General features: G+C 51.2%; 1 protein-coding gene and 1 long non-coding RNA gene across 3 annotated transcripts in view; one reads left to right on the forward strand and one right to left on the reverse strand.

The window, feature by feature from the left end:
- Positions 1-3,809, reverse strand: part of LOC138921110 (uncharacterized) — a 67,175-nt gene extending 63,366 nt beyond the window's left edge. Inside the window, exon 1 of one of the 2 annotated variants that reach the window (XR_011433396.1) lies at positions 3,707-3,809. This is a non-coding gene — a long non-coding RNA (uncharacterized lncRNA). Of the gene's footprint in view, positions 1-3,532 lie in introns of both variants that reach the window. The other variant, XR_011433393.1, reaches the window with a different exon arrangement.
- On the forward strand, positions 1,853-18,930 carry DUSP4 (dual specificity phosphatase 4). Its single transcript, XM_001915791.6, has 4 exons — positions 1,853-2,883; positions 12,498-12,643; positions 14,086-14,305; positions 14,948-18,930. Exons 1-4 carry the CDS (start codon positions 2,451-2,453, stop codon positions 15,331-15,333), a joined length of 1,185 nt encoding a protein of 394 aa, XP_001915826.2. The 5' UTR covers positions 1,853-2,450; the 3' UTR covers positions 15,334-18,930.
- The last annotated feature ends 5,732 nt before the right edge of the window (positions 18,931-24,662 follow it).

The following is a 24,662-nucleotide window of genomic DNA, read 5'->3' on the forward strand; positions in this document are numbered from 1 at the left end:
GGCGCACGCTTGGGGTACCAAGGAGAGCGCGTCTTTTTTTGGAAAGCCTCACAGCCACCTGAGCAGAATGAGAAACCGGACAGAGGGGCCTTTTGCCCTCGGGAGGGAGTACCGACCCCTCTGGCCCCTGACCTCCTACCCAGAGGGCCCGGAGCCCGAGCTCCGCCACCCGGAGGCCTCGCTCGTTGCGCAGTTGTGGCTCCTTCCAGAGCTGGGACTAGGGTGAGGAAGGCGTCGTGGGCGCAAAATTTAAGGGAGCACCGAAAAGTCAGCAGTCAAAATAAATAATATCGTAATGCAATGCTTTTTTTAAACACTTAAAATTAATGCAAACACAAAACCCGTGATGAACAAAATATTAAATTCTAACCAGAGACAGGATCAGTGCAGTGCCGTGTTGAGCCATTTTGGAGACAGAGGTAAGAGGAAGATCCCCTCGGTTGAGCGGGGCCCCTCACAGCTCACCCGACCCGGCCCGGGGTGTCGCGGGATTCGGGGCGCAGTGGGAGGGCAGGCCTCGGAAGTGGAGGTCCCCTAAGGCCGGGTTAGGGAGTGGAGGGGTGGCCCTGGGGGCCGGAGGTGACAGCTCCGGAGAGCCGCTCCGCCTGGAACAAAGGCAGAGCGGAAGGCCGAGTCGGGGGCGGGAGGGACCCCGCGGGTTCGGCGGCTTCCACCCGCGACCCCGAGGGGAGGACCCGACCCCGCCGCCCCCGAGGCCCCTCTCGGCGGTTCACTCTCACTAACAAGACTTGGCAAGATGTCGGGCGAATAATTTTGCCTTCTGTCGTGTCCCCACCACGACGCGCGCAAACCCCATGCCAAAAGCAGCCTCTGGGAAATTAAATGCATAAGTAAAACTGGGGGCGGGAGAAAGGCTACATGACCTGGAAAAAGGGAGCAAAGAAGCCTGAATCGGCCCCAGAGCTTATTAAATACTTGACGCGTACATTTCTCTGGGTCTGAGCTTCGCACCGAATGTGGAGTCATTTCCTGAGAAGACGACTCACACGTGTGCGGGAGGGGGGTGACGACTTTTCCAAAAGCCGAAAACGTCGGGTTCCCCCCCACCACCAGGGTTAAATCAACATCTTTAGGAAGCGTGGAAGGGAGTGGCACCCCGCCTTCCTCCAGGGGCACAACATTCCGGCCATTAATGCCTCCCCCTGGGTCGTAAAGCAACAAACCCAACACCTCGCTCCTCTTCCCGGGCTTCGGGGCGGGAGGGCTTGCTCTTTCATCTTCTAAGTTGGGGCTTGCCCACGTTCCTCGGGAAGCTATAAAGCTGATTTAATGGCTTAAGGTGAAAATCGATCACGCTAATGCATAAGCTGAAGTCTGAGGAATTGCATTTGAAAAAAGACTGGCCGCGCCGAACGCGCTCGGGGAGCCCGGGGCGAGGAGGTCCCCGGCCCGCCGGCTGCTGAGCGGTGCCCGGTTCTCCTCTCCGCTTCGGGCCCCGGCGCAGACCTGCGAGGCTGTCAGCGGGGGAGCACGGAGGTAAAAAGGGGTGAAACCTCCCAACCGAGCGCTGGCTCCTCGAGGCCGGCTTCTCGGCTGGCGACTTTCTGAACGCCGAACGCCGCAGCCGGGTGGAGGGGCGGCTCGGCCACGCGCGCCGGGCGGGCCACGAGCCGCGGAGGCCGGGGAGGCGCCGCCCGCTCCATTCACAAAGTCCGGGCGCTGCAGCCCGCCTGCCGGGCGGAGGCCGCCTCCCTCTTCCTCTCGCCCTCGGTTTTATGAATGGGCCCGCCGGCGAGCACCGCGCGCCCTGTTTACTCCGCTCTTTGTGACGTCGAGTCCCCGTGACCGGGCGCAAGCGGCCGGCACTCCATTCACGCGCCGGGGAGGGGGCAGGAGGAGGGGCCCGCGGGGCCCGGGGAGCTGGGATGGGGCGGGGAGAGAGCGCGCGGGGCGGGGGAGGGCGCCAGGCCCAGAATGGAAAGAGGCGGGGCCTCGAGAGGTAGTAATGAATCTGCCCCCTCCCGGGGGAGAGCCGAGGAGCATTAATAAATCTCTAAGCCGAGGAGGAAACTCTGGCTGGGGCAGAGCGCCGAGCTCCGACTGTTGGTGGGGACCGGCGGCCGGAACCGCAGCGCCGGCGGCGGCGGCGGCGGCGGCTGGAGCAGCACGGCCGGCAAAATACAATAGAGGCAACAACAGAAGGGAGCCCGTGGTCCTCTCCGTAAACACACTCCCCTCCAGCGCCGCCTCCCCCAGCGCGCGCCGTGCTGCCGGGCGCCCGTGGCCGCTCGGACTGCTATGTAACCGCCAGACTGCGCGAGGAAGGGGACCGGAGAGAAGAGGTTCGCCCGGGGGAGCCCCTGGGGGCCAAGTTTGCGGCACTTCTGCACGCGCCCTCCCGTAGCCCTCGCCCGCCCCTTCCTCCGCCCCAGCTGGCCCGGGTGTCCTCTGCCTCCTTGCGTGCCCAGCAGCCGCGGTTCCCGGCGACCATGGTGACGGTGGAGGAGCTGCGGGAGATGGACTGCAGCGTGCTCAAAAGGCTGATGAATCGGGATGAGAACAGCGGCGGCGCCGGCGGCAGCAGCAGCCACGGCGCCCTGGGGCTGCCGAGCGGCGGCAAGTGCCTGCTCCTGGACTGCAGACCGTTCCTGGCGCACAGCGCGGGCTACATCCGAGGCTCGGTCAACGTGCGCTGCAACACCATCGTGCGGCGGCGGGCCAAGGGCTCCGTGAGCCTGGAGCAGATCCTGCCCGCCGAGGAGGAGGTGCGCGCCCGCCTGCGCTCCGGCCTCTACTCGGCGGTCATCGTCTACGACGAGCGCAGCCCGCGCGCCGAGAGCCTCCGCGAGGACAGCACCGTGTCTCTGGTAGTTCAGGCGCTGCGCCGCAACGCCGAGCGCACCGACATCTGCCTGCTCAAAGGTAACCGCGGGCGCCGGGGCGCGAGCTGGAGGCTAGGTGTAGCGGGGCTTGGCGGCCGGGCCGTAACGGGCAGAGGAAGTCTCCGGAGGGCCTCGTGGCTGCGGGAATCCTTGCGCACTCCTTTGTGCGTGTCGGTGTGCAAGTGCGAGCTCTTGAAGTCCTCAGAGGCGGTGAGGGCGCGTTTCCTCCGTCACCTGTAATTCCGCACCCTTCAGGGCGATTCTGCATGTATTTACACTCACTAACTGTCCGGCCTCGGGGGCGAAGCGACCCATCTGCGTTGCCCACCTTCGAGTCCCGGGAAGTGCCACTGTGCGAGTGGGGACAGGTTAGGCCTATCGGTTTGGCGGGCTCGGGCCCTGCACTGAGTCGGACCCCGAGAACCCAAGAGGTGGCGAAGTGGGTGAAGGAGGGTGAGCGCCGAGGTGGGATGGACCCTGCCGGTCTGACTGGGAACCAGCCCTCGGTCAATGCAGAAGGGGAGATCGGCTTGCAGACCCTGTGTGGAGCGTTCTGTATCTCGTTTCCTGCTGCCCAACTCCGAGCTCCACCTGGAAGGTGGCCAACTCCTGCCTCGGGCTAGATCCAGGCTCCGGGAGCCGGGGCGCAGGAGGTCTGAGTATTTGGGAAACGCAAGGCGGCATGGTACCTCTTAAATTCAGGCAGCGGAGAAGTACGACCTTTTGTTCACAGACGGTTCTCGAAGATCAGATGGCGGCGCGTGCTTGATTTAAGTGAACCCTGGAGAAACTCTTTGGGGAGGGGAGGTCTTGTCAAATCTGGAAGTCAGAACCCCAGAAGGACCGGGCGTTATCCAACTTACTGGGGGACCGTGCGCCGGCCGCACCTGCCCGGCGGTGTCGGGCGGCGGTTCTCCGCGACTCGGGCACGGGGTGGGCAGGGGGAGCGAGCAGGGCGCGAGGGGTAGGGGCGCCCCCTGTCGCGCTGCGCCCCTTCCTCCCGCCGCCGCATTCCTCGCATTCTTGCGCCCTAGACGGTCCTAGCCTCAGAAGCCGATAGGCGTTTCAGACCCGGGCCATCAAAGAGCCGCTCCTTTCCCCCCAGGCGCCCCGCGCCCCCTCCCTCCTTTTCTTTCCTCTCCGGACCCGCTCAGCCGAGAGGAAGGGAGATGGTGGAGGGAGGAGGGGCGGAAACCTCTCCCCATCGCCCCATCCAAAAAGCACAACAAAACTGCTCAGTGCCGACGAGCCGGGTTTGCCCCTGGTGAACAGCGGGGGGCTTTGTTCTCGGCAGTTGTTTCCTGGCCATTTGACCTGTCAGCTGCTGGGGAAATGCTGCTGTTGACCTTTGGTTGAACCACTAAGGCGATTTTGCTGATTTTTCTTTCTCTGGGAGGGGCTGCGTTTTGCACCTCCGATTGAGCCCAGACCTCCTCCCTTCTCCCCAAAGCGCTTTAAGAGAAAGTGCCAGGAAGGGGCTTGCCCCGGAAAGACCGGCCGCTCAGCGGGGGAGCTGGGCGCTGGGGACGGCCGGCCTCGCCTGCCCTGGGCGGCGCGCTGAGCCCGGGGGCCCCCCGCGGGCGTACGGCCAGCGGACTCCCGTGGCCACTACTGTCAGACGCCAGGGTGGGGGGCCAGGCTGTTGAGCACGCCTGCCCTCCCCTGCCGGGTGCTGGCGCTCGTGGGAACGATGAGAGAAATTTCTCTGGGACGAAAGTCCCTTTGAGTGGCTGGGGCTGGCTGGGATGTTCCCCGTGCCGCGCTGCCTTCGAGTCCCTTCGGATTCAGCCCGCGCGCGCGCCTTCCTTCGGGGGCCTCTGAACGCAGGACCCTTCTCGGGGTAGGGCCGACCCACGTGGAGTCTGGCTTCGTTTTATTTTATTTTTCTTCCGGGAAGAAATCTGGAGGGGACTGCCCTAGAGCGGCAGCTCGGGGACCTTGGCCCTTGGGCTCCGGGGCGAGCGGACACTTCGACCCCGCTCCCGGAGAGGGAGGCATATTTGGAAGGTTTTCCTACTCCGGCTCGTGGCACCTCCCTGGTCCCCCCGAAAGCCACCGGGAGAGCCCGGAGCCCGATCGTTTCCGAGAGTCGCTCCGCGGATGAGCCGCTGGCGCGAGGCAAATGCTACCTTACAGACTGGGAGACTAGCTCCGGGGAAAATGACAGTCCCCTGGCGGTTGGCGAGGTGCCCGGCCAACGGAAAAGGAGTGTTCGTTCTCAGGGCTGTTTCTTCTCGAGGCCTGCACTGCCTCCTGTTGTCTGACCTGGCGCCGAGGGAGGGCGACCCTCTGCGTCTCAAAGTCGCTACCCTCTGAGATGTCGCCTGGGCGGCAGGTCGCCCTTCGGTCTTCTCAGGACCAGGCCCCGGGAGTAGCCAGGAGAGGTCGAGCTGGGTCTTGATAAGCAAAGGGAGGCTGCCTTTGGTAGCAGTCGCCTAAAATTCACAGAAGTGGGGGGCGGGGGTCTTCCAGCTTGTTCTGTAGAGGTGGTAGGTTATTTTCCTATTTGGGCTAAGCAGAGGCAGTCTTGACAAAATTCCTGCTCCTGGTCTCTGCCCTCTAAGGAGGAGCCGTCCCTAGTGTGGGCAAGCAGAAACAGGGCAGCGTCTGCTCCCGCGCCGGCGCGGGAAGGGCCCGGGAGGAAAGCCAGGCCTCCTCGGTGCCTTGGAGGAGAAGCCGGTGGAAGGGAAGAAAGGTGGGTTCATGGGAGGGGGCCTGGGGGCAGGAACTAAAGGGAAACGCGGACGAAAGCCCTTAGATTATCTTTAGTAAATGCCTGAATGGATTAGGGGTTGGGTAATTTGGTTCCCACCTGAGTTGTTCGTTTTATTTTGCAGCTAATGGGCCTGTGTGTCTCATTTGATGAGTGATGGCGGGTGTGGAGTAAAAGTGGTCAGAGTGAAGCCAGTGGAAGACGAATTGTTGGGTGTCCGCAGTCCTGGGGGGACAGTAAGAACAGAAGAATGTTTCAGAGGTTCTGTTATCCTTCCTGGCCATGGGCTTTCTAATTCTACCAGCTAATTCTGTTTAAAAATCTGATTTTTCTATTTCTGTCACTTGGGCAGTTGGTTACTCACTGCAGGTAGTTAATGACTAACGCCACAGGCAAGAATTCATAGTTAAGAGGAAACTTAATATCAATCAAATGCTGCCCAGCCTTTACATTTCCTCATATTACCCAAGTTTTGCTAAAAGCAGTAACCCAAATCACTACATTTTCTGGTCTTTTTGCTAGGAAAAGATTTCCATTGGGGTAAATCTTTTTTTTTCTCCTCCAGCTCATTTTATTTAAAAATCCTGTAAGGCATTTTTAGTGACAGTTTAGAAATTTCAGCTTTCCAAATTTCATTACAGCACAGTACACATCTCCTTTGAAATGCTTTTCTCTCTCCTTCATAAACCCTTGGAGTAGGCTTTCAGACCCCCCTGGTCATTAAAGAAAGACCAAAAGAGCATTTTCTAACCTTAATAGAAGTCATTCTTTACCTCCCATATTCCCCAAATAACAAATCAGTTTGTTACATAGACGATTTCAGGAATAAAAACCTTATCTTTCCTCCTGTCTGAAATTCATCTCAGCTCATGACCTTTGTCAGTCCTTATTCAAGTTCTGGTTTAAAAGCGGTCCTGGAGCTCTTTTGAGAAATTGGGAGGATCAACGAGATAGTCCAGCTTCTCCCTCCAGGTCGGGCCTCACGTACCCCGTAGTCCCCAGGCCTGACCGGACTGCTTCTGACATTACACTTTCTGCAGAAAACGGCCACCAAGGCCAGTGATGAAGGGTGTGGATGGGAGGGTGGGGCTCGACTGGCAGCCCTGGCGACGACTCTGACTCTCATCTGTCTTTTCTCTCTATCCCCATTTGCCCAGCACATCCCAGTCCCCCAGAAGGTCAGTGGCATCGAGCAGCATCGTCCAGGGGTGGGGGTGGGGAGCTGACAGTGCTCGCATCTTCCTCTCAGAGGGAAAAGGACTGGCTTTTCTTCTGGCAGATATGACACAATGCCCATGACAGCCAAAGATTGGGAGTGTCAGAATTATAAAAAATAGTAGGCCTCAAAGGTAATTTCTAACCCCTATTGTAATTCACTAAAGAATTACAACGAATGAAGCAAACTCACTCATTTTTGCCTCATTTGGACTGGATGCTTCTCTGCATGTAAATTGAGTGAGAACCTGATCGTCATTAAGCCCATCACAGCTCCCTTGGGCTTGTCCTCGATGCTTATAGGAGAGGTGGGCTGTCCCCACCACGATGGGCTGCACAGAACTGAGAGAGGGAGTTTTTAAGGAGCCTTTTTAATGAGCCAAGAAATTCCATGAAAAAATGAGAACATCTGAAACCAGATAGCCGGTTTCCTTACTGGGAGGCAGTTTCCACCTACCGAAGAGGAAGTTTGGCAGGAAGAAAAGTTCACTCTCAAACGGAAGCCAGCTTGCTGAAGGCAGCAGATAGTACAGAGGGACCGGAGGGACTGCAAACAAGATCCAGCTCAGGGTGGCCTTAGGTGTCAGCCAGCTGGCCCAGCCCTGCAGGAGGTCTGTGCGTGGAGGCCCAAGGCAAGAAGCCCCCACAGGTAAACTTTAAATACAGCTCAGCATTCCCACAGGCACTTACTGAGTGAACACCCACATCAAGGGAAGTTCTCAGGCAAATGACCTTCAAATGACCGCACACTTTCTTGCTGGTCAGTGTTTGCGTTGTATTGATAAGAGGTCCCTGGAGATCAAGGCCATAAGCCTGTCTGTGAACTGATGATATTCTGAGTGTTGAGAGTCATGGGAAAAAAGCAGCAGCCATATTAAGATCCATGACCATAATCACCACCAAAAGACAGTCTTCCCCATCACAGACCCCATTAAGAGTCCTATTATGGTGGTCCGATCAGAAAGCCTTTCGAGAGCCATTTCACACACATACTCTCCTACCCCTGCTTGGACGGGAGGTGGGTGGAAGGACTCGTGGCCAGCGGGTCATCCTTTGCAGTAAACTTTGAAAACTGCCTTGCTGTGCGAGTGGGTGTGAGAAAGAGAAAAGAGCAGGGAGTCGGACTGTAGATGTGGCACTCCTCAAGAAAGTTGGGTGAAAAATTACATTTCTTTCTTTCCCCCTAGACTTCAAGTTTTCAAATTCAGATGAGAAAATGGGAGTTTTAAGACTAGAAAGTCTATTATTAAATAAGAAACATGGGAAAAACAGGTCAAAATTAGATATCTGTTACGGAATTACGTTCAACAGGATGTAGGAAAACCGGGTGGAATTCATTGGTATGTCTGTTAGGAAATTGTATTCAGAAGACGGAAATGCAGAATTGGGTACCGGCTGTCAGTGTGTAGTTTGCAAATAAGTAGATCATGGACATTTAGGATCACAGAATATTGGAACTTAGAGATGATAGTCTGAAATTCTTATATTCTGAGGGTGGTAAAACCGTTCAGGAGGGAATGTGCTTGCTCAAGCCCCCCACAGCGCAGGCTGGGAGTTCGACCCACGTGGCACCTGCAGGAGCCTGTGTGTACAGCGGGAATAAGCCTTCCCTCTCATGAGTTTTGGCTCACACTTGGTGATCTAAATCTGGCTCCTGCTGCTCTCCATCATGACCCAGTATAGGGATACAGACACACCTGAAACCAGAGGTCCATGAAATTATATCCTTTTTAGTGCGATGCATTCTAGTAGTTTCTATCCTATTTCATTAAATAAAAAATGCTGGTCATGACTCCCTCTTGAGAACCTGTAGTTAAGAGAGCACTGGAAAGAAGCTGCGTTTGGTGAAATGTCAGCAGTGCCCTCTTCAGCTCATTTCTGTTTCTGCATGAAGGGTCTGTGTCTTCATGTGATGAAACCAGCAGGCTGAGACCCCTTAGAGAGGGACCACCAGGAAGGCAGAGATGGGCAAGCAGCTGGGTGGGCTCCTGATGGCCACATTAGAAGTGGCTTTGATGGGGCCTGCCCCGAGGCCAGGTGGTTGAGTTCACATGCTCCGCTTTCACAGCCCAGGGTTTCGCCTGTTCGGATCCTGGGTGCAGGCCTAGCACCGCTCATCAGGCCATGCTGAGGCAGTGTCCCGTATAGCAGAGCTATAAGGACCTACAAATATACAACTATGTACTAGGGAGCTTTGGGGAGAAGAAGAGAAAAAAAAGAAGACTGGCAACAGATGTTAGCTCAGGGCCAATCTTTAAAAAAAAAGTCAGCTTTGAGGCCAGTGGGCTGAATGCCGGTCCTGCTCCTGGGGGCTGCCCTGCACCTCAGTTCCCTTTTCTGTAAAATTGGGGCTAGTCAGGCCTTTCTCAAGGGCTGCTGGTTGGACATGTGGATGGAACGAGCCTGGTACCTAGTGGGCTGTCATTTTTATTCACATGGATCTGATACCCAGAGATGACTTCCTGGGGGGTGGCCTCGTGGGGTGTGGACTGGCGTGGTTCCTGACTTGTCCCCTTCCATCTGCGCCGCCTGGCCTGCATGCCCCTGCTCCAGCATCGCAGAGTCTGCTCCTCCCCGGCCCTGGCCCCCGCCAGAGGAGCTCCTTTGGGGATGCTCCTTGTAACAACCAGCCACAGAACCTCAAAAGCTAGCGGGAGCTCAGGAGAGAGAACCCCCTTCATTGCTGCCCCCCGTCAGGGATGCCACCCTCCAGTGCTCTCCCGTTCCTTGGGCTAATCTGCTTCTTCAGATCCTTTCAGATCGCCGGAGGGAAGTGACCTTTCAGTAATCCTTTTCCTGCTCCGTTCTAATGGTGGCTTTCCCAACCGTTGCTGTCTCCCTGTCCTGTTAGGAGCAGCCTGGAGGGAGATGACAAATGATCTCCCTCAGGCCTGGTCTGGCCTCTGGGTCACCTCTGTCCTGCCCGCTGGGCCACTTGCGCCCCCATCTGCCACACCCTCAAGGGTCAGCTGGGGATCCCTCCACGGGATTGGTTGATGATCGATGGGGAGCTAGCGGATGTCCCTGGCTGGGAAGGACGCTGAGCTCAGGAAGCGCCGTACCCACACTTCCGCTGTCTAACTACTAGGTCTCAAGATTCCGACTGGAAAAAAATAAGTAAAGCTCTAGAGGAGGAAGCTGTCCAAAGTCTTGGAAGTTGGCAGTAATGCTGGAGTCCCCTTGTAGGTGCCATAAAAGGAGACCTTCATTATGAGTCTCCCCGAGGCCAGGCGCAGAGTGCTGGCTGTCCCAGTCAGTCCTTGAAGGATGCCGCATGTGGTTGTTTCATCACATTTTACAGATGAGGAGGAGGCTCAGAGAGGTTCAGTGACAGCCCCAGGCTGCACAGCTGATGATTCACCGGGTGGTTGGGATTCAGCTCAGACCTCTGAGTCTCACTGCAAAGGCTGTGTGCTCAGCGATGGGAAGAGCATTCTCTCAACCACCGTGAGGCTCCTCCCCTTCCTGCCCTCAGAGGTGCTTCTCCTCGGTGACCTTGGACCTGGCCCTGGCTTCCTGTGCCTCCACCACCCACTTTCGGGGGGGCGGGGGGTCGCGCTTCTCTGCCTGTCTAGGTGATAAGCTTTGGGGGGCACCACTCATGCCTTACATTTCTTTGAAAAAAGTGTGTTTTGATAGCTCAAATTAACACAAGGATCATTTTATTAAAAAGATTCCAAATCCTATAGAGCTATCTGGAGTAAAAAGTGGTGGATTTTTATGTAGGCGTTCAGTGATGGCTTGTTGATCCATCCATTTCCCCTCCCACTTTCTCCAAAGGGGAGCATTTGCTGAAGTTTCTTGGCCCAGAGGCCCATGGCAGGGACTTCAGCTCAAGACGTTTGCTGGCTCTTCTTCTGCCCTGCTCTGTCCACTGCATTTGGGGCAGCAGTGTTTGCAGCTTTATAAGGGGGGTGACAGGGTGATAATGGCAGGGAGGGGTGCCCCTGCGATGAGAGGACCTCTAAGAGCACCGGAACGTCTGAAACTGGCAGTGGTGGCCCCTGCAGCAGGTTTTCCATCCAGGGAGGCTGGTCATTATGACTCAGCAGGAGCGGGGGCCTGTGACCAGAGAGAGATCCGTTTATATCCTGAGGGAGGGAGTGGAGGGGAATCGAGAAGCCTCCGGTCAGAGAGGAAAAAATGTCTGCCCTGTTTCTGTAAGCCTTATGATGTGGCAAAGAATCACTTGCCTTCCTCTCCAAGGCCGTTGTTTCTAGGGCTGGGATTCAGGGCAAGTAATTGACTAACCATCACATGGCTGCATGTTGGAAGATCACCCTGAACCATTACAGGGAACAGTGGCACCATAGCGCTCTGTTGTAAGGATTTAAAGGTCCAGCTACATACATGACTGTCAGTTGAATGGGTCCATTAGCGTGATTGTTCCACTAATGAATTCAGTGGTTGCAGGCCCTACTGAATTAATTTATTTTTACGTAAGTTTGCGGGTTTTTTGGGGGGGGTGTATAATTGACATATAACATTATGTTAGTTTCAGGTGTATAATGTAATGATTCAATATTTGTCTATATTGCAAAATGATCACCACAATAAAAGTCTAGTTAACATCTGTCACCATACATGGTTAAAAGTTTTTTTTTTCTTGTGATTAGAATTTTTAGGATCTACTCTCTTAGCAGCTTTCAAATATGCGATACAGTATTATAAACTATAATCACCCTGCTGTAATTACGTCTCCAGGACTGACTTGTTTTATAACTGGAATTTTGTACCTTTTGACCCTCTTCATCTGCTGAATTAATTTATAATCCATCTTGGGTCCTACAGAAACTGCAAAAGTAAAAATGCAAGCAGGGCCAAATACTGACAGTAGATGGTAAGTGACCCACAGAGCAAGGGCCCAGAGACCGCAAGAAAATCAGAGATGCAGGCTGAGCGCCTTGTCCTCTTGTCTCTTCTCTCGGTGTTTCTCTGCCCATCCCCGCCCAGCTGGCACTTCCCTGCTCGCACTAACACTATTCCCCATAAGTTGGCCATTTATCTTTTTTTACGTAAAAGACTCGTTTCCCCGGAAGATAATCCCGTAGATAACCATTCCAGGGCTTAGCAACTCTCAGGTCAGGAAATCCTCCTTTGCCCCAAACCTGTATGTAGCAAGAGGGATTTATTTAGATTTAAGCCTGTTTCCTCTTGTTTTGGCTCCTTGTTGATGGAACAGCTGTTCACGAGGCCTCGCGATTGGCATCTGTTCTGTTGCTGAGATCCAGAAGGGCTGGTGCCAGGGTATTTTTTTCCTTCTCTCCCACATTGGAGGACCTCTTCAGAGGAAGCACTGAAGTTGGGGGATGACAGCTTTGCAGGTCCCAGGGCCCAGCTGCAGGCTGCCCAAGCACTCATGAAAACCCACAGTGGCCATTCCCTCTTTCATGCTTTGTCATCACCCTACGGAGCTCCTCTGCAAAAAGTCCCTTCTGCATACCCCTTGCACAGCTTGCTTTGTGTATCTGCATCCCATACCAAAGTCTCGTCCAAAAAGCTTTACTGCCAGTCTTCAGGATTTAGCCGCGACCAAATGTGGGTTCTGCATCTCTGAAAAATACTCCATAGCCTGTATCTCTGGGTCCACAGCGCCACCCAGTGGCAAATGTGGATCCAGCCAGCCCCAGCTTCCCAACTGCTCTCAGTCCTGGGTAGGATTCAAGCGCTTCCCGGTTTCCTGCTGGCTTAGTGATGCCCCTAACCTGCTTCTTTCTCCTTTACAGGTGGCTATGAGAGGTTTTCCTCCGAATACCCGGAATTCTGTTCCAAAACCAAGTCCCTGGCAGCCATCCCACCTGCTGTGTCCCCAAGCGACCCCGAGTCCTTGGACCTGGGCTGCGGCTCCTGTGGAACCCCCCTGCACGACCAGGTTGGGAGGGGCTTCTGTTCAGAGCTCTGCTTTTCACGGGCTTTGGACGCAGTACCTCAACTTGGGGAGAACGTGGTGAACCGCGAGTATGGGGTGGGATGTTAGGTGGGTTAGGAATAAATTCCATTTGTTCCTTGGAATTCTTCCCCTTCCCTCTCTTAGTACCCTTGCTTTCAAAAAATATATAAAGACATAACTCGCTGAGTAGCCACTAGAGTTATGTGCAGACAAGCGAGGAGGCCGGCTGGAGTGGGAAGGGTGTGACCCGCCATGTAGGAAGCTGAGAGACACCCTCCTTTGAAGGAGTGGCCTGTGGACCCCCAGCCCTGATCTACAACAGTCCGCTTGTCCCTCATGTACGACCCAACTGTAAACACCAAATGGACATAAATGGTCAGCCAACCCTCCCCTAAGAAAATCAACTCAAGCTACCACACTTCTTACAAACCCACCCCTTCCAGCCCTTTCATTTAGATGGAGAGAGAGTGAATTTATGGGGTCCAGCAATTCTGCTCCCCAAATCCCAGATCACTCGCGTGGCCCTGACTCAGAAAACTGTCATTAATTTAAGCCAACATTACTTCATTTTACCAAGGTCCCTCCTCTTGTCTGTGAGGCTGACATGGTGTCTGCTTTTTTTTTTTTTTAATTGAGTCTGGCGTAGGTTCATGTTTTAACTTTTTTTTTTTTTAAAGATTGGCACCTGGGGTAACAACTGTTGCCAATCTTCCTTTGTTTTTTTTTTTTAAGGATTGGCACCTGGGCTAAGAACCGTTGCCAATCTTTGTTTTTTTTTTTTTTTTCTGCTTTATCTCCCCAACCCCTGTACACAGTTGTATATCTTAGTTGCAGGTCCTTCTAGTTGTGGGATGTGGGACGCCGCCTCAACGTGGCCTGATGAGCGGTGCCATGTCCGTGTCCAGGATCCGAACCCTGGGCCACCGCAGCAGAGCGCACGAACTTAACCACTCGGCCACGGAGCCGGCCCCTGGTGTCTGCTTTTGACGTGCCAAGAGAAGGCTTACCCAACCATAAGTCCCTAAACCACAAAACACATAGCTTGATGATTAGCAGGTGCAAGCTCTGAATGTCACAGTGTGGCAAGCCAGCCTCGTGTCTGCCCCTCCATTCATCACAGGGGAGGTAGGCTGCTGGAGCCAATGGGAGGGGCCCCCAAAACTTTCCCTGTCCTGGCTTCTCTGCCCACAGCAGAGTGGAGTGTAAAGGCTGGAGACGTCCCACTGAGCCCCTTGTTCCCTCCAGGAGCCCCTGTGGATGAGGGGAGACCTGGAAGGCTGTGTCCACAGGCATTCTCCCCAGGGTCTGTGCAAGCCCACCTCAGGCTGGCTTCCCTCCCCCCGGCCCAAGCCCCCCACTGGCCCTTTTCCTAGCTGCCCACACTCATGATGCCTGGGGGCCCTTGTTTTCCCTTTCTGGTGCAGGGGGGTCCTGTGGAGATCCTTCCCTTCCTCTACCTCGGCAGTGCCTACCATGCAGCCCGGAGAGACATGCTGGACGCCCTGGGGATCACGGCCCTGTTGAACGTCTCCTCCGACTGCCCCAACCACTTTGAAGGACACTATCAGTACAAGTGCATCCCGGTGGAAGACAACCACAAGGCTGACATCAGCTCCTGGTTCATGGAAGCCATCGAGTATATCGGTAGGCTGGCCCTGGCTGGGGTCCCGGGGCCCAGGTCGGGTGGGGAGGATGAGAGGGAACCAGTTGTAACTCATGTGTTGAAGGAGGGATTTAGGAGATGCTGTATCCAGGGTGTACCCGGTTTGCATCCTCCTCCACAGGAAGGCCTGCCCACTGGATGTTGCGTTGGGTGGGGATAGGAAGACAAACTCCCACGTCTGCCAGTACTGTTGGCTTACAGAGCCAATAACCTTTCCTTCCGTGTCTTCAGGTCTCTAGACCCATAAGGCTTTGGGGATAAGGAGGAAGACAAAGAAAGGGAGAAATGGGTCGTTGGTTTTGTTTCTGCAAATGGAAATCCTTGACTGTGTGTTGGGGTTTAACTGGCTTTAGCACAAGTTTTTCCTAAGTGGAGTGCATTTCTTCAGTTAAGTCTCAAAAATATCCCAGAAGGGGTGGAATGCTAGGATATTTTAGTCCCTCCCACGTGGGTTTCTTCCCTCCCCTTTCAGCCGAGAACGCTTCTTCCCTCAGTGGGAGTGTCCCATCCTCCATGCTTCTCAAATCCTCCCGCACCCCGCGTTCTGGCTCAGGCCCCCTGCACCTGCCGTTAGGTGAAGGCGCAGGACCGCCGAGGGCACTAATCGCGTCTCTCTGCCCCAGATGCGGTGACGGACTGCCGCGGGCGGGTGCTGGTGCACTGCCAGGCGGGCATCTCGCGCTCGGCCACCATCTGCCTGGCCTACCTGATGATGAAGAAGCGGGTGAGGCTGGAGGAGGCGTTTGAGTTCGTCAAGCAGCGGCGGAGCATCATCTCGCCCAACTTCAGCTTCATGGGGCAGCTGCTGCAGTTCGAGTCGCAGGTGCTGGCCACGTCCTGTGCCGTGGAGGCCGCCAGCCCTTCCGGGCCCTTGCGGGAGCGGGGCAAGGCCACCCCCACCCCCACCTCGAAGTTTGTCTTCAGCTTCCCAGTCTCCGTGGGTGTGCACTCGGCCCCCAGCAGCCTGCCCTACCTGCACAGCCCCATCACCACCTCCCCCAGCTGTTAGAGCCACTCTGGGAACCCCAAAACCAGTCGGCTTCTGGCAAGGGTTAGGTGGGCCATGTGTGGGCAGCAAGTCGGGACTTGCTGGGGGCAGGCGACCAAGCTCCTTCCCATCCATTTCTCCTTGGCCAACCATGGGGCCAGCTAGAATGGCAATAAGGACTGAATACATATAAAAAGCAAACAAACAAAACACTCCAACTTACAGCAATAATGGCTGCCTCAGCAGGCAGGGGAGCCCTTGGTTTGGTTTATGTGTCAGTTTTACTTTTCAGATAGGAATTTGTTACCTCATTTTTTGAAGCAGTAAGGCTTGAAGTTATGAAACCCACAGATCCTGGCAAACGTGCGCACCCAGTTTGATTTACGGGGAGAGGGCGGGCGGGAGGGAAAGAAACCGGAAGAAAACAGGTCTGCCGGAAGTGCCTGGTTCTCTGTGCTTGGTCCCTTTTTGTTTTCCTAGTTAGAGGAATTTTTTTTTTTAAAGAAATCTTTGAGGACATGATTTTCCTTTCTGAGTCACCCACAGGTGAATAATTATGCTTAATAATAAATAAAAGTATTTATTAAGAGTTTCCTTGGAGTATGTAAGTACAAGGAGTCTAGTGACAGTGGATTTAGGATGTATTTATGTTGATGTCCATCAGCCGAGCACAAGAGCCTGCGAGCCTCAAAGCACTGAGGGAGTCAGTGGTGTCTCCTCCATGTGGACCAGTTAGCATGACGATCAGCTTGCACTGGGTGCCACTGAGAAGCAGGCCAGGGCGGGTGGGAGGAGGAAGAAAGGAAAGGATGACATTTTAGTTGCTTTTGAAGCTGGTTTCTGGGCACATAGACCACTGATGCCGTAAACCACAATACCACCTTCTCTCTCTGATGATCGGTAACTCAGTTTGGCGGTGGGAGCATTTGCTTACAGGCCTGCCTGAGGACTTGTATACCATCTGTGATAAATGCTATACCATATATGGTGCTCCTGAAAAATTGGGTGCAATTCAGATTTTCCCACAGCAAATCATCTGGCAAGGCCATTGGGAAAACCAGCTAACTAGAGACAGGTCGGAAATGGATCCTTTTCTAAGTGGAAGCACCATCTCTTTTTGCATAGATTGGAGTTTTTAATTGTAGGGGGTTTACTCTATACCAAGAAATTCTTGTGTTCTTCAAATTCCTAGTTTAGGTGAATATTTTTAAAGGCCCTCTTTTGAATAAAAAGAGGGGCGTGGACACCACATTTCAGGTCTCGCTGAGGGCTAGAATGGCAGAAGAGCGTGAGTGAGGAGTCGGGCAGACTCTGCTTGGGAGCTGGCTGCTGGGCTTCCGTGACGGGCATGCAGGGCACTTGGGTGCCACTGTGGAATCCTTCCATGGGATAATGCCATCTTAAGGGACCTTTCCAAATGGAGGAATGGCTTTTGGAGGAAGAAGGATGTTTTCTGTGGTTTGGACTTGGGGGGAGGGAGGAGGGAACAAGCTCCATGTCGTTTCATTTGTAGTGTCGTGGAACAGTGTTGTCACAGAGTGCCAGATTAGAGGTAATTGCAAACTTGTCTAGAAACGAGAGCATGTTTCTTTTAGCCCTTTGAGAATCTACATCTAAATGAACATTCTTGCTCACCCGTAAATAACTTCAAGCCTCAATGTCAGAATAGTGTTGGAATGCTCTTTCTCACCCTGGCATCCCAGACAGGACCAGGTTGGTTACATTTCCTTCCAGAAACATAAACCTGTGTTGGCATCATTTGTCTTGCCTTTTGTCAAGCCCGTCTCTGGGTGAGGCCCAAGTTCCCGCTTCCTGTTTTGAGAAAAGCCTGGGGCTCCCTCCTTCCCCAGGAGCTGCTTGGCTGAATAGTGAGGGGTAAGCCATGGAGGGGTTGGGGTTCCTGGACAATGGTCCTATTTAGAGACGGCACGGTTGGACGTTCCCATTTTTTCCGTGCCTCCTGGAAGTCGCTTCTTGTTTTGTGATGAATGCAGTCAAGTGGGTTCTGCAGCTGAAAGAGTGATGGGTTCCAGCAGCAGAGAGGGGAGGGCAAGAAGCCTGGAACAGATTCACTTTTTATAGAATGAGTCTACACTTGCCAAAACCTGCGTATCCTGCTTTCCCAGACTGGATTCCAACCACAAGGACAGTCGGAGCTCAGGACCAGCCCCAGACATGCCTTTCCCCTGCTTTCCAAGTCAAGTCTTCACCACAATGTCAGACTGCTATTTATAAAGCCATTTTCTTTGTACTTGATAACAGCATGAGTCCCCAAACTCTTAGAAATTAAATAGGAAATTGGCTTGATTGGAAAAGGGGATTTGGGGTCGTTATTCTCCCATCAGAAGCCTCTTGAATGACTTAGAAGTGTTCTAAGGAAGACACCATGGCAGGGTCAGTCCAGTGGGTTTCAACAGAAATCCCTCCCATGGAATGATTTCTGGTGACGTGAAATTTCTGTAATGGCCAAAAAGCATTGCCGCTTGCACTGATTATCAACTGTGCTGTTGTCTACAAAAGGCTGTAGACTCACTGGATCTTTCTATAGAGACTGGGGAGTGCTGCCAGTTCCCTCCTGGAATCTTGTGTGACCCAAGGGTGCTGGTGGAGCCCTCAGGGAAATGGGCCTCCTCTCCCACGGAGCAGTAGTAGGCTGAAGCTGCTCATGAGCAGGTGGCCGGGAGCTCCCAGCTGCGGTCTTTCCCTTCCTGATGCCGTTTTCCTCAGGTGCTCATTCCAGCTGGATTCCAGACTTTTCAACGAAGTTGGGAAGCCATGAGGAAACATTTAAAATCCTTGGGAAGGCGGCCAGAGGGAGGTAGGATGGTTGATTCAGGTGTGAGGGGAAGGGGCTGTTAGACTGGCCTCTAAGCCGGTAGTTTTAAGGCAGTGGTTCACCTTGGCTGCCCATTAGCATCAACTGGGGAGCTTTCAAAACCTTGCTCCTAGGCTATCCCAGACCAATTAAACCAGCATTTCTGGAGAAGGGACACAGGCATCAGTATGTTTCAGAGCGCCCAAGTGCTGTCCATGTGTAACCAATTTGGGGAACTGCTTTCTGGATGGCAAGGTGCTGTTGGAGGCTGGGTCTTCATAACACAGAGTTGACTTGTCTCACAGAAACCACAGCCTGAGTTTGTCACTGGCTCAGCATAGTCTCACTGCCAGTCCCAGCCTGGCTGAGGGACAAGATGGTTTCTCTCAGGAGCTCAAGGAGCACGTGACCTCCTGAACAGGGCACCCTTTCATGCCCCTTGCAAGTCAGCTGATCTGTGCAGCATTGTTGGGAAACTGAATACAGTGTCTGGATGTTGATGTTTTTCCTCTTTGAAGATATCCCTCCCCCCAGGAGCACCCTGCCCTTCCTCAGAGTTTATGAGTCACACGAGGAAGAGGCTTCTTCAAGACAGAGCAATGCAATACTTGTAACTTCTGTAAATAGCCCCATCTTTCAGAGTGATGTCATTTCTACATTTGATATGCTTGTATTTCCGTAGGATGTATATAGTTTAGGGAATTTTTTTGTTTGGTTTTGTTTTTTTAGAAAAGTCAACATGTCTGTTTTTATTTATTGCTTGAAAAAGATCATTTGAAGAAAAATAAATACATTTCCAACCACCTCTGGCTTGGTTCATCTTTTCCTTGAAAACTGTGCTGCTACAGTGACTTGGAAGGGGGAGAGAGAAGATCTGGGTCATTTGACCATCTTGCTTGTTTAGTAATGTCTGTAGTGGAGACTGGCCCCCAAATCAGTGAGCATGGGCTCCCTGGACGCCACTCAAGGTCAGTGACAGGAGAAGGCTAATAGGAAGCCCTAAGAACCTGGTTTCTCTAGGCAGAGAGACTGGCAGGAAGAACTGAGTGGTAAGAGACAGGGAGTGTCCTTCATCTGAAAGTCTGCTTTGTGCCAAGGACAGGATGGAGCAATCAGGATGGCTGCTTAGTGGGAGCGGGCTGGCCGAAACAGCCTAAGCACGGGTGATTAGGGCTGTAACAGAAGAGTGTATGAGGAGTGACCACCGCTGGAACACCCCTGCCCATCCATAACAAGGGGGTCCAGCCCAGTTCACAGAATCCTAGGAAACTTTGCTGACCTCACATTCTCCTGGAATCATGGAAATAAGCATTGTGTTTCAAGGCCAGATTGAAGAAATAAACAGTTGAAGATGCTACAAATCAGTGGTTACCCAATGCTGATCTGTGGATTGCTTGTTTCAGATTCCATTGGTACAAATTCCCCAAATCGTAAACCAGAAGCATGGGACGTAACGAGAGCACTTGACAAAGGCAGAAGGACATCCTGTGTTCTTGGATAAAAAAAGACTCAATATTGAAAAGATATTATTTCTCCATAAATTAACCTATACATTTAATGTGATCTAAATCAAAACACCAACAGGATTTGGGAGGAACATGGCAACATGATCCTGATTTCACCTAGAGAAATAAATATGCAGAAATAGGTAGGAAAATGGGAAAAATGATGAGGAGGGAATCCTAAGGAGGGGGGATTTATCTCCTTTTGTATGGTGCATCTATCACTATTGTGATAAAAATACTTCAAAATTTTTTATCAGAGATAATTTTAAAAATATGGAGATTCTTGGGCCCACCTAAGACAGTGAGTCAAACTCTGCAAACTCCTGCAAGAGGTTTGGACTGACTGCCATTTCAGGAATACCTGATACAGGCTGTCCCCTTTGACCCGCCTTCCATTCGATCTGCCATCATAACAACCCACAGACCATAACTGTCTGATTTCTATCATTGTTACTACAACAATTTGCCCAAGAACTCAGTTGTGTGAACCTACAACCACTTTATTTTGCTCATGAATTTGGAAATCAGAAACCTGGAAAAGGCTCTGTTGGACACTTCTCACCTGGGGTGTCTTGTGTGGTTGCAGTCGATGTTGGCTTGGGCTGCTGTCATGTGTTCAGTGCGGCTGGCCATCCAAATGGCTTGCTCACATGACTGGCAGCTGATGCTGGCTGTCGGCTCAGAGTTCAGTTGTGACTGTCGCCTTGAGCATCTACCCATGCCCTCTCCAGTAGAGTAGTCAGATTTCTTACAACACAGATCAGAGCTCCAGTGCGGGCATTCCAGTGCACAAGGTGGAAGCTCCACCCCCTTCTATGAGCTCGTTTCAGAAGTCACAGAGCGGCACTTCCTCTATATTGGTTGTAGCAGTTTCGCCGACTCAGATCCAACAGGAGGCAAGAAAGACCCTGCCTCTTGATGGAAGGAAAGTCAAACAATTTTTCTAGCCATTTTTTAAAACCAACATGCCAATAAATGGTTATCTAGAAAACCTGAAAATGCAAGATTTACCCCTAATCCAGAGATGCCTCTTTCCAAGATCTCATTCAAGAACCAAAACACAGCTTTCAACCACTATGCATACTGCTCGCTTATGCTACATCGGCTCCATCTGATCCGTAGATAAAGAAATGCTGGAAAGTAGAAAGCTGTAAATGCATAATGCAAGGAGAGAATGGGAGCAGGGAGGGTTTGAAGTAACGACTGATTTCAGACCAGCCCCCTCCCCATTAGGGCTTACCTCAAGTCTCCTCTAGTCTATTTACAGCTATGTCCACCCAAGCTGTCTTTCCTGCTGCACAGTGAGTGGCACAGAGACCAACCGAGTGCACCATACGAGACCAATTAGCTAGAGAAAATGTGTGCTGGATCCTCCACCACCAGAATCCAGAGCTACTGAGACCCTGTATCTGGCAATTGGGTTTGGACAGGCAGACAAGGGGAGTTCCAGGGTGTCTGGGTAAGTCAGACACATTCCCAGGAGCCCCTGCTAAAACCTCTTCCCCTGGTTTTCTGGGGTCACATACAGTGCAATGGGGGTGGGGAGGTTTGGACTGGGATTTTCATCCAAGGGTGTCAGTAACATCCATCAAATGAGCACGCCTCTGCTCCCTCCCTACAGTGGGCTCTTAGGTAAGAGCTGGGCTGGACAGCTTAGACCTTCAGCTTCCTACCCAGGAACCTAAAAGAGCTACAATCTATAGCGCAATCCCCGCACTAAGTGACCTTCGCAGTTGCTGGTGAAGAGGAGAAGGCACAGACTTTGTCCGTGGCAGGAGAAAGAACAAGAGGAATGTGCCAATCTTGAGACAGAGGTACCTCACTCAGTGGAAAAAAATGTAGTCTAATGGTGTCCTGGGTTATGACCAGTTGGATGGGCCACTCCTCTTCCTGGGAGAGAGAGTTGTTGGTGAGAGGATGGATGGACAGGCAAAGGCACAGAAAAGGGGTTAGACACAAGGTGAAAAGGGTCAGTTTCTCCAACATGTACCTTCATAGGGAGAGAAGCCTTTAGAGAAAAGTTGTCTATTACCCAGGAGATTGGGGATTTCATAGCTCTTGTTCCTTAAAGGCTTTGTCCAGCCCCAGAACCCATGCGTCTACGTGGTGTGCACTCTATCCTCCAGGAATGAGCATCTCATTTCCAGGAATCTCACTGCTGATAGCACAGATGGAATTAGAGGAAGCCAGGATGATCTTCTGGAAGTGGTGCTCAGGTCTCTCATGAAAGCAGGGAATCTGTTCTTCTCCTAGCGGTACCTAAGGGAACTGGCTCCCCACTTCCTGCCACGAGGAAGTTCACTGGAATGCTGCTGAACTTGACCTTGAGGTTCCAGGTGCCTCCCATAGTGGTGTTCCCAAGCTGACTTTGGTAGTGGTTGTACAACCCTTAAATTTAATAAATTTACTAAAAATCACTGAATTGTACACTGAAAATGGGTAAATTTTATGGTATGTATATTATACTCCAATAAAGCTATTCAATGAGTAATACATGAAAATATGCTGACAAAAAATTCAAATAACACATATACATAAGAGTAAAAAGTAAAAGCTCCTCCTTCTCTACATCCCACTTTGCCTTCCAGTAAACAAACTGAGCCATTTGGTCTAATTACTTCAAGACTCTTATTTATACATTTTATAAATGAACATGTTTGACAGGATAACATTCATGACATTAGCCAAGATCTCCACCCGCCCCCCCCACTGATCCCTGTTACTCCTGGCCTGGCCACACCTTGATAGCACCATTTACTTAGTGCCCCAGGGATGGCACTGGAGAACACAGAAACTCAAGAATCGCACTCCTGTCTTTTGAGTTGCAAAGGCATAAATCAATAGAATTGGGAAAACCTGTGTTTGCTCCATCGGATCCTCTTGCCCTAGGGGATCATGGTGCACATTTGTTAATCCGAAGCCTGCTTTTTCACTTAACAGCACATTCTGTGGATGTCCTGTATCCCTACCACCAGTTCCATTTCACCTGTTTTATTTTTTTGGCTGAGGAAGATTTGCCCTGAGCTAACATCTGTTGCCAATCTTCCTTGATTTTATATGTGGGTCGATACCACGGCATGGCTGAGAAGTGGTGTAGGTCCATGCCTGGGATCTGAACCTGCAAACCCAGGCCACCAAAGTGGAGTGTACAAACCCAACCAGTGGGCCATGAGGCTGGCCCCTTATTTCACTCATTTTAATGGCTGCATAATATTGTATAATAGGCACAAATTCTTTATTTTTAAATAGCATTTAATTTTACTTTTTATCTCTTCTTTGGCTTAAGAATGGTATACAAGACTGTTTTTTAACTTCCAAGTGGCTAGGTTTTTGTTTTTTTAACTTTTCTCTGTGATTGTTAGTTTTATTGCACTGTGGTCAAAGAATGTGTCATGTTTGATGTCTACTTTTTGCAGTTTGAGGGTTTACTGTGATTGAGTACAAGTCAGTTATTGTAAATGTTTCAATGACATTCGAAAAGAATGTACCTTCTTGATTTGGGGTACAGAGTTTTATATATTTGTTAAAATCAAGTTGGTTAAACATGATATTCAACACCCTGATGTTTTTATTTATTTTTGCTTTCTTTGTCAGTTTCTTAGAGGAAAGTATTAAAAATATAAGGAGGATTTGATAAAGTCAGAATCATAGTGGACGATTTTAACAGGTTTTACTTTTTATGTTTTAACGTTGAGTTGCATGCACAAAGAGTTATGATTTTTATGGCTTCTTGTGGCCCACAGGTGATGTTTCTCTTTGTTCCATGCAATGTTCCATTCTCCTTTGTCTAGAATCAATAATACCATTTCTACATTTGTTTAGTTACCACTTGCCTGGTGTGTCTTTATGTGTCTCCTTTTAGTTTTAACTAACAGTTGGGGATTTATCTTTCCATTATAGAGAAAACATGACCATTAAATAATAGAAATATGACTATAGTGTAGGTTGCATTCTGTAATTAGGCCAAATGTTGATTCTGGATATTTTGCTTACAACAATGTAACTGCATTTAACATATAATCCATTGCTTTGAGTAGATACAGCAAGATTCAGCCGAGAGAGACATTTCTCTCAGTCCTCTTCATTTCCACCTTCCAACGGAAAAGATTCTCTTCCAACATTCTGAGAAAATGGGAAAAAATAGCAGAGGCACTAGAAGAATTGCGTATTTACAATTCTGTTGTCATCATCACTTTTTTCATTTCTAAGGTGATTGCTCCTGCTTTAAGTTTCCAAACAGATTAAAGCAATTCACCTGGAAATCAGACTCCAAATTTGGAGGAGAGGCCTTGAATTACTGAGCCACGTGATTTAAAAACTATTCTTGTTTCAATTTTTTTCCTTCCCACAGTGAAATAGCTTCACTGGAAAATTCAAACGCATCAAAATATTAAAAAAACATGGGGCCAGCCTGGTGGCCAAGTGGTGAAGTTTGTGCACTCTGCTTCAGCGGCCCAGGGTTTTGCCGGTTCAGATCCTGGGTGCCAACATGGCACTGCTCATCAAGCCATGCTGAGGCAGCCTCCCACATGCCACAACTTAGAAGGACCCACAACTAAAATATACAGCTATGCACTGGGGGGTTTTGGGGAGAAGAAGGAAAAATTTTAAAAAACAATAAAAAATCTTTAAAAAAATTAGGAAACAAAAAATCTTCCGAAACCCTGTTATCTTGAAACAACCACTCTCCACATTCCATGTGCATCTTTATATATATGTATATATGTTTATATATGTATGTATACAGGTATATATATGTATATATGAGTGTGTGCATTTATATATACATACATACACATGCTTTGATGTTCTAATTCATGGACAAAGAGTCATGATAGTTATGTTTTCTCGTGGCTTATAGACGATGTTTCTTTGCTCTATGTTTTAGATAGATAGATGTAAATATATATATGTATATATACACACATACACGCAGTATTTCTTTCAAAAATGTCAGACATATTGTAAAAGAATACTTTCTTTTGACTTAGCTCCCTCCCTTCCCCAACCTTGCAAACAATCATTATTAA

Source organism: Equus caballus, chromosome 27, assembly GCF_041296265.1.
Source record: "Equus caballus isolate H_3958 breed thoroughbred chromosome 27, TB-T2T, whole genome shotgun sequence".
NCBI lineage: Eukaryota > Metazoa > Chordata > Mammalia > Perissodactyla > Equidae > Equus > Equus caballus.

Bases quoted from the DNA above. Each gene is read 5' to 3' on its own strand.
- DUSP4 (XM_001915791.6), top strand. From the start codon at position 2,451: ATGGTGACGGTGGAGGAGCTGCGGGAGATGGACTGCAGCGTGCTCAAA. The intron at 2,884-12,497 runs GTAACCGCGGGC...TCTCCTTTACAG, and splicing joins CGACATCTGCCTGCTCAAAG to GTGGCTATGAGAGGTTTTCC. The intron at 14,306-14,947 runs GTAGGCTGGCCC...TCTCTGCCCCAG, and splicing joins GGAAGCCATCGAGTATATCG to ATGCGGTGACGGACTGCCGC.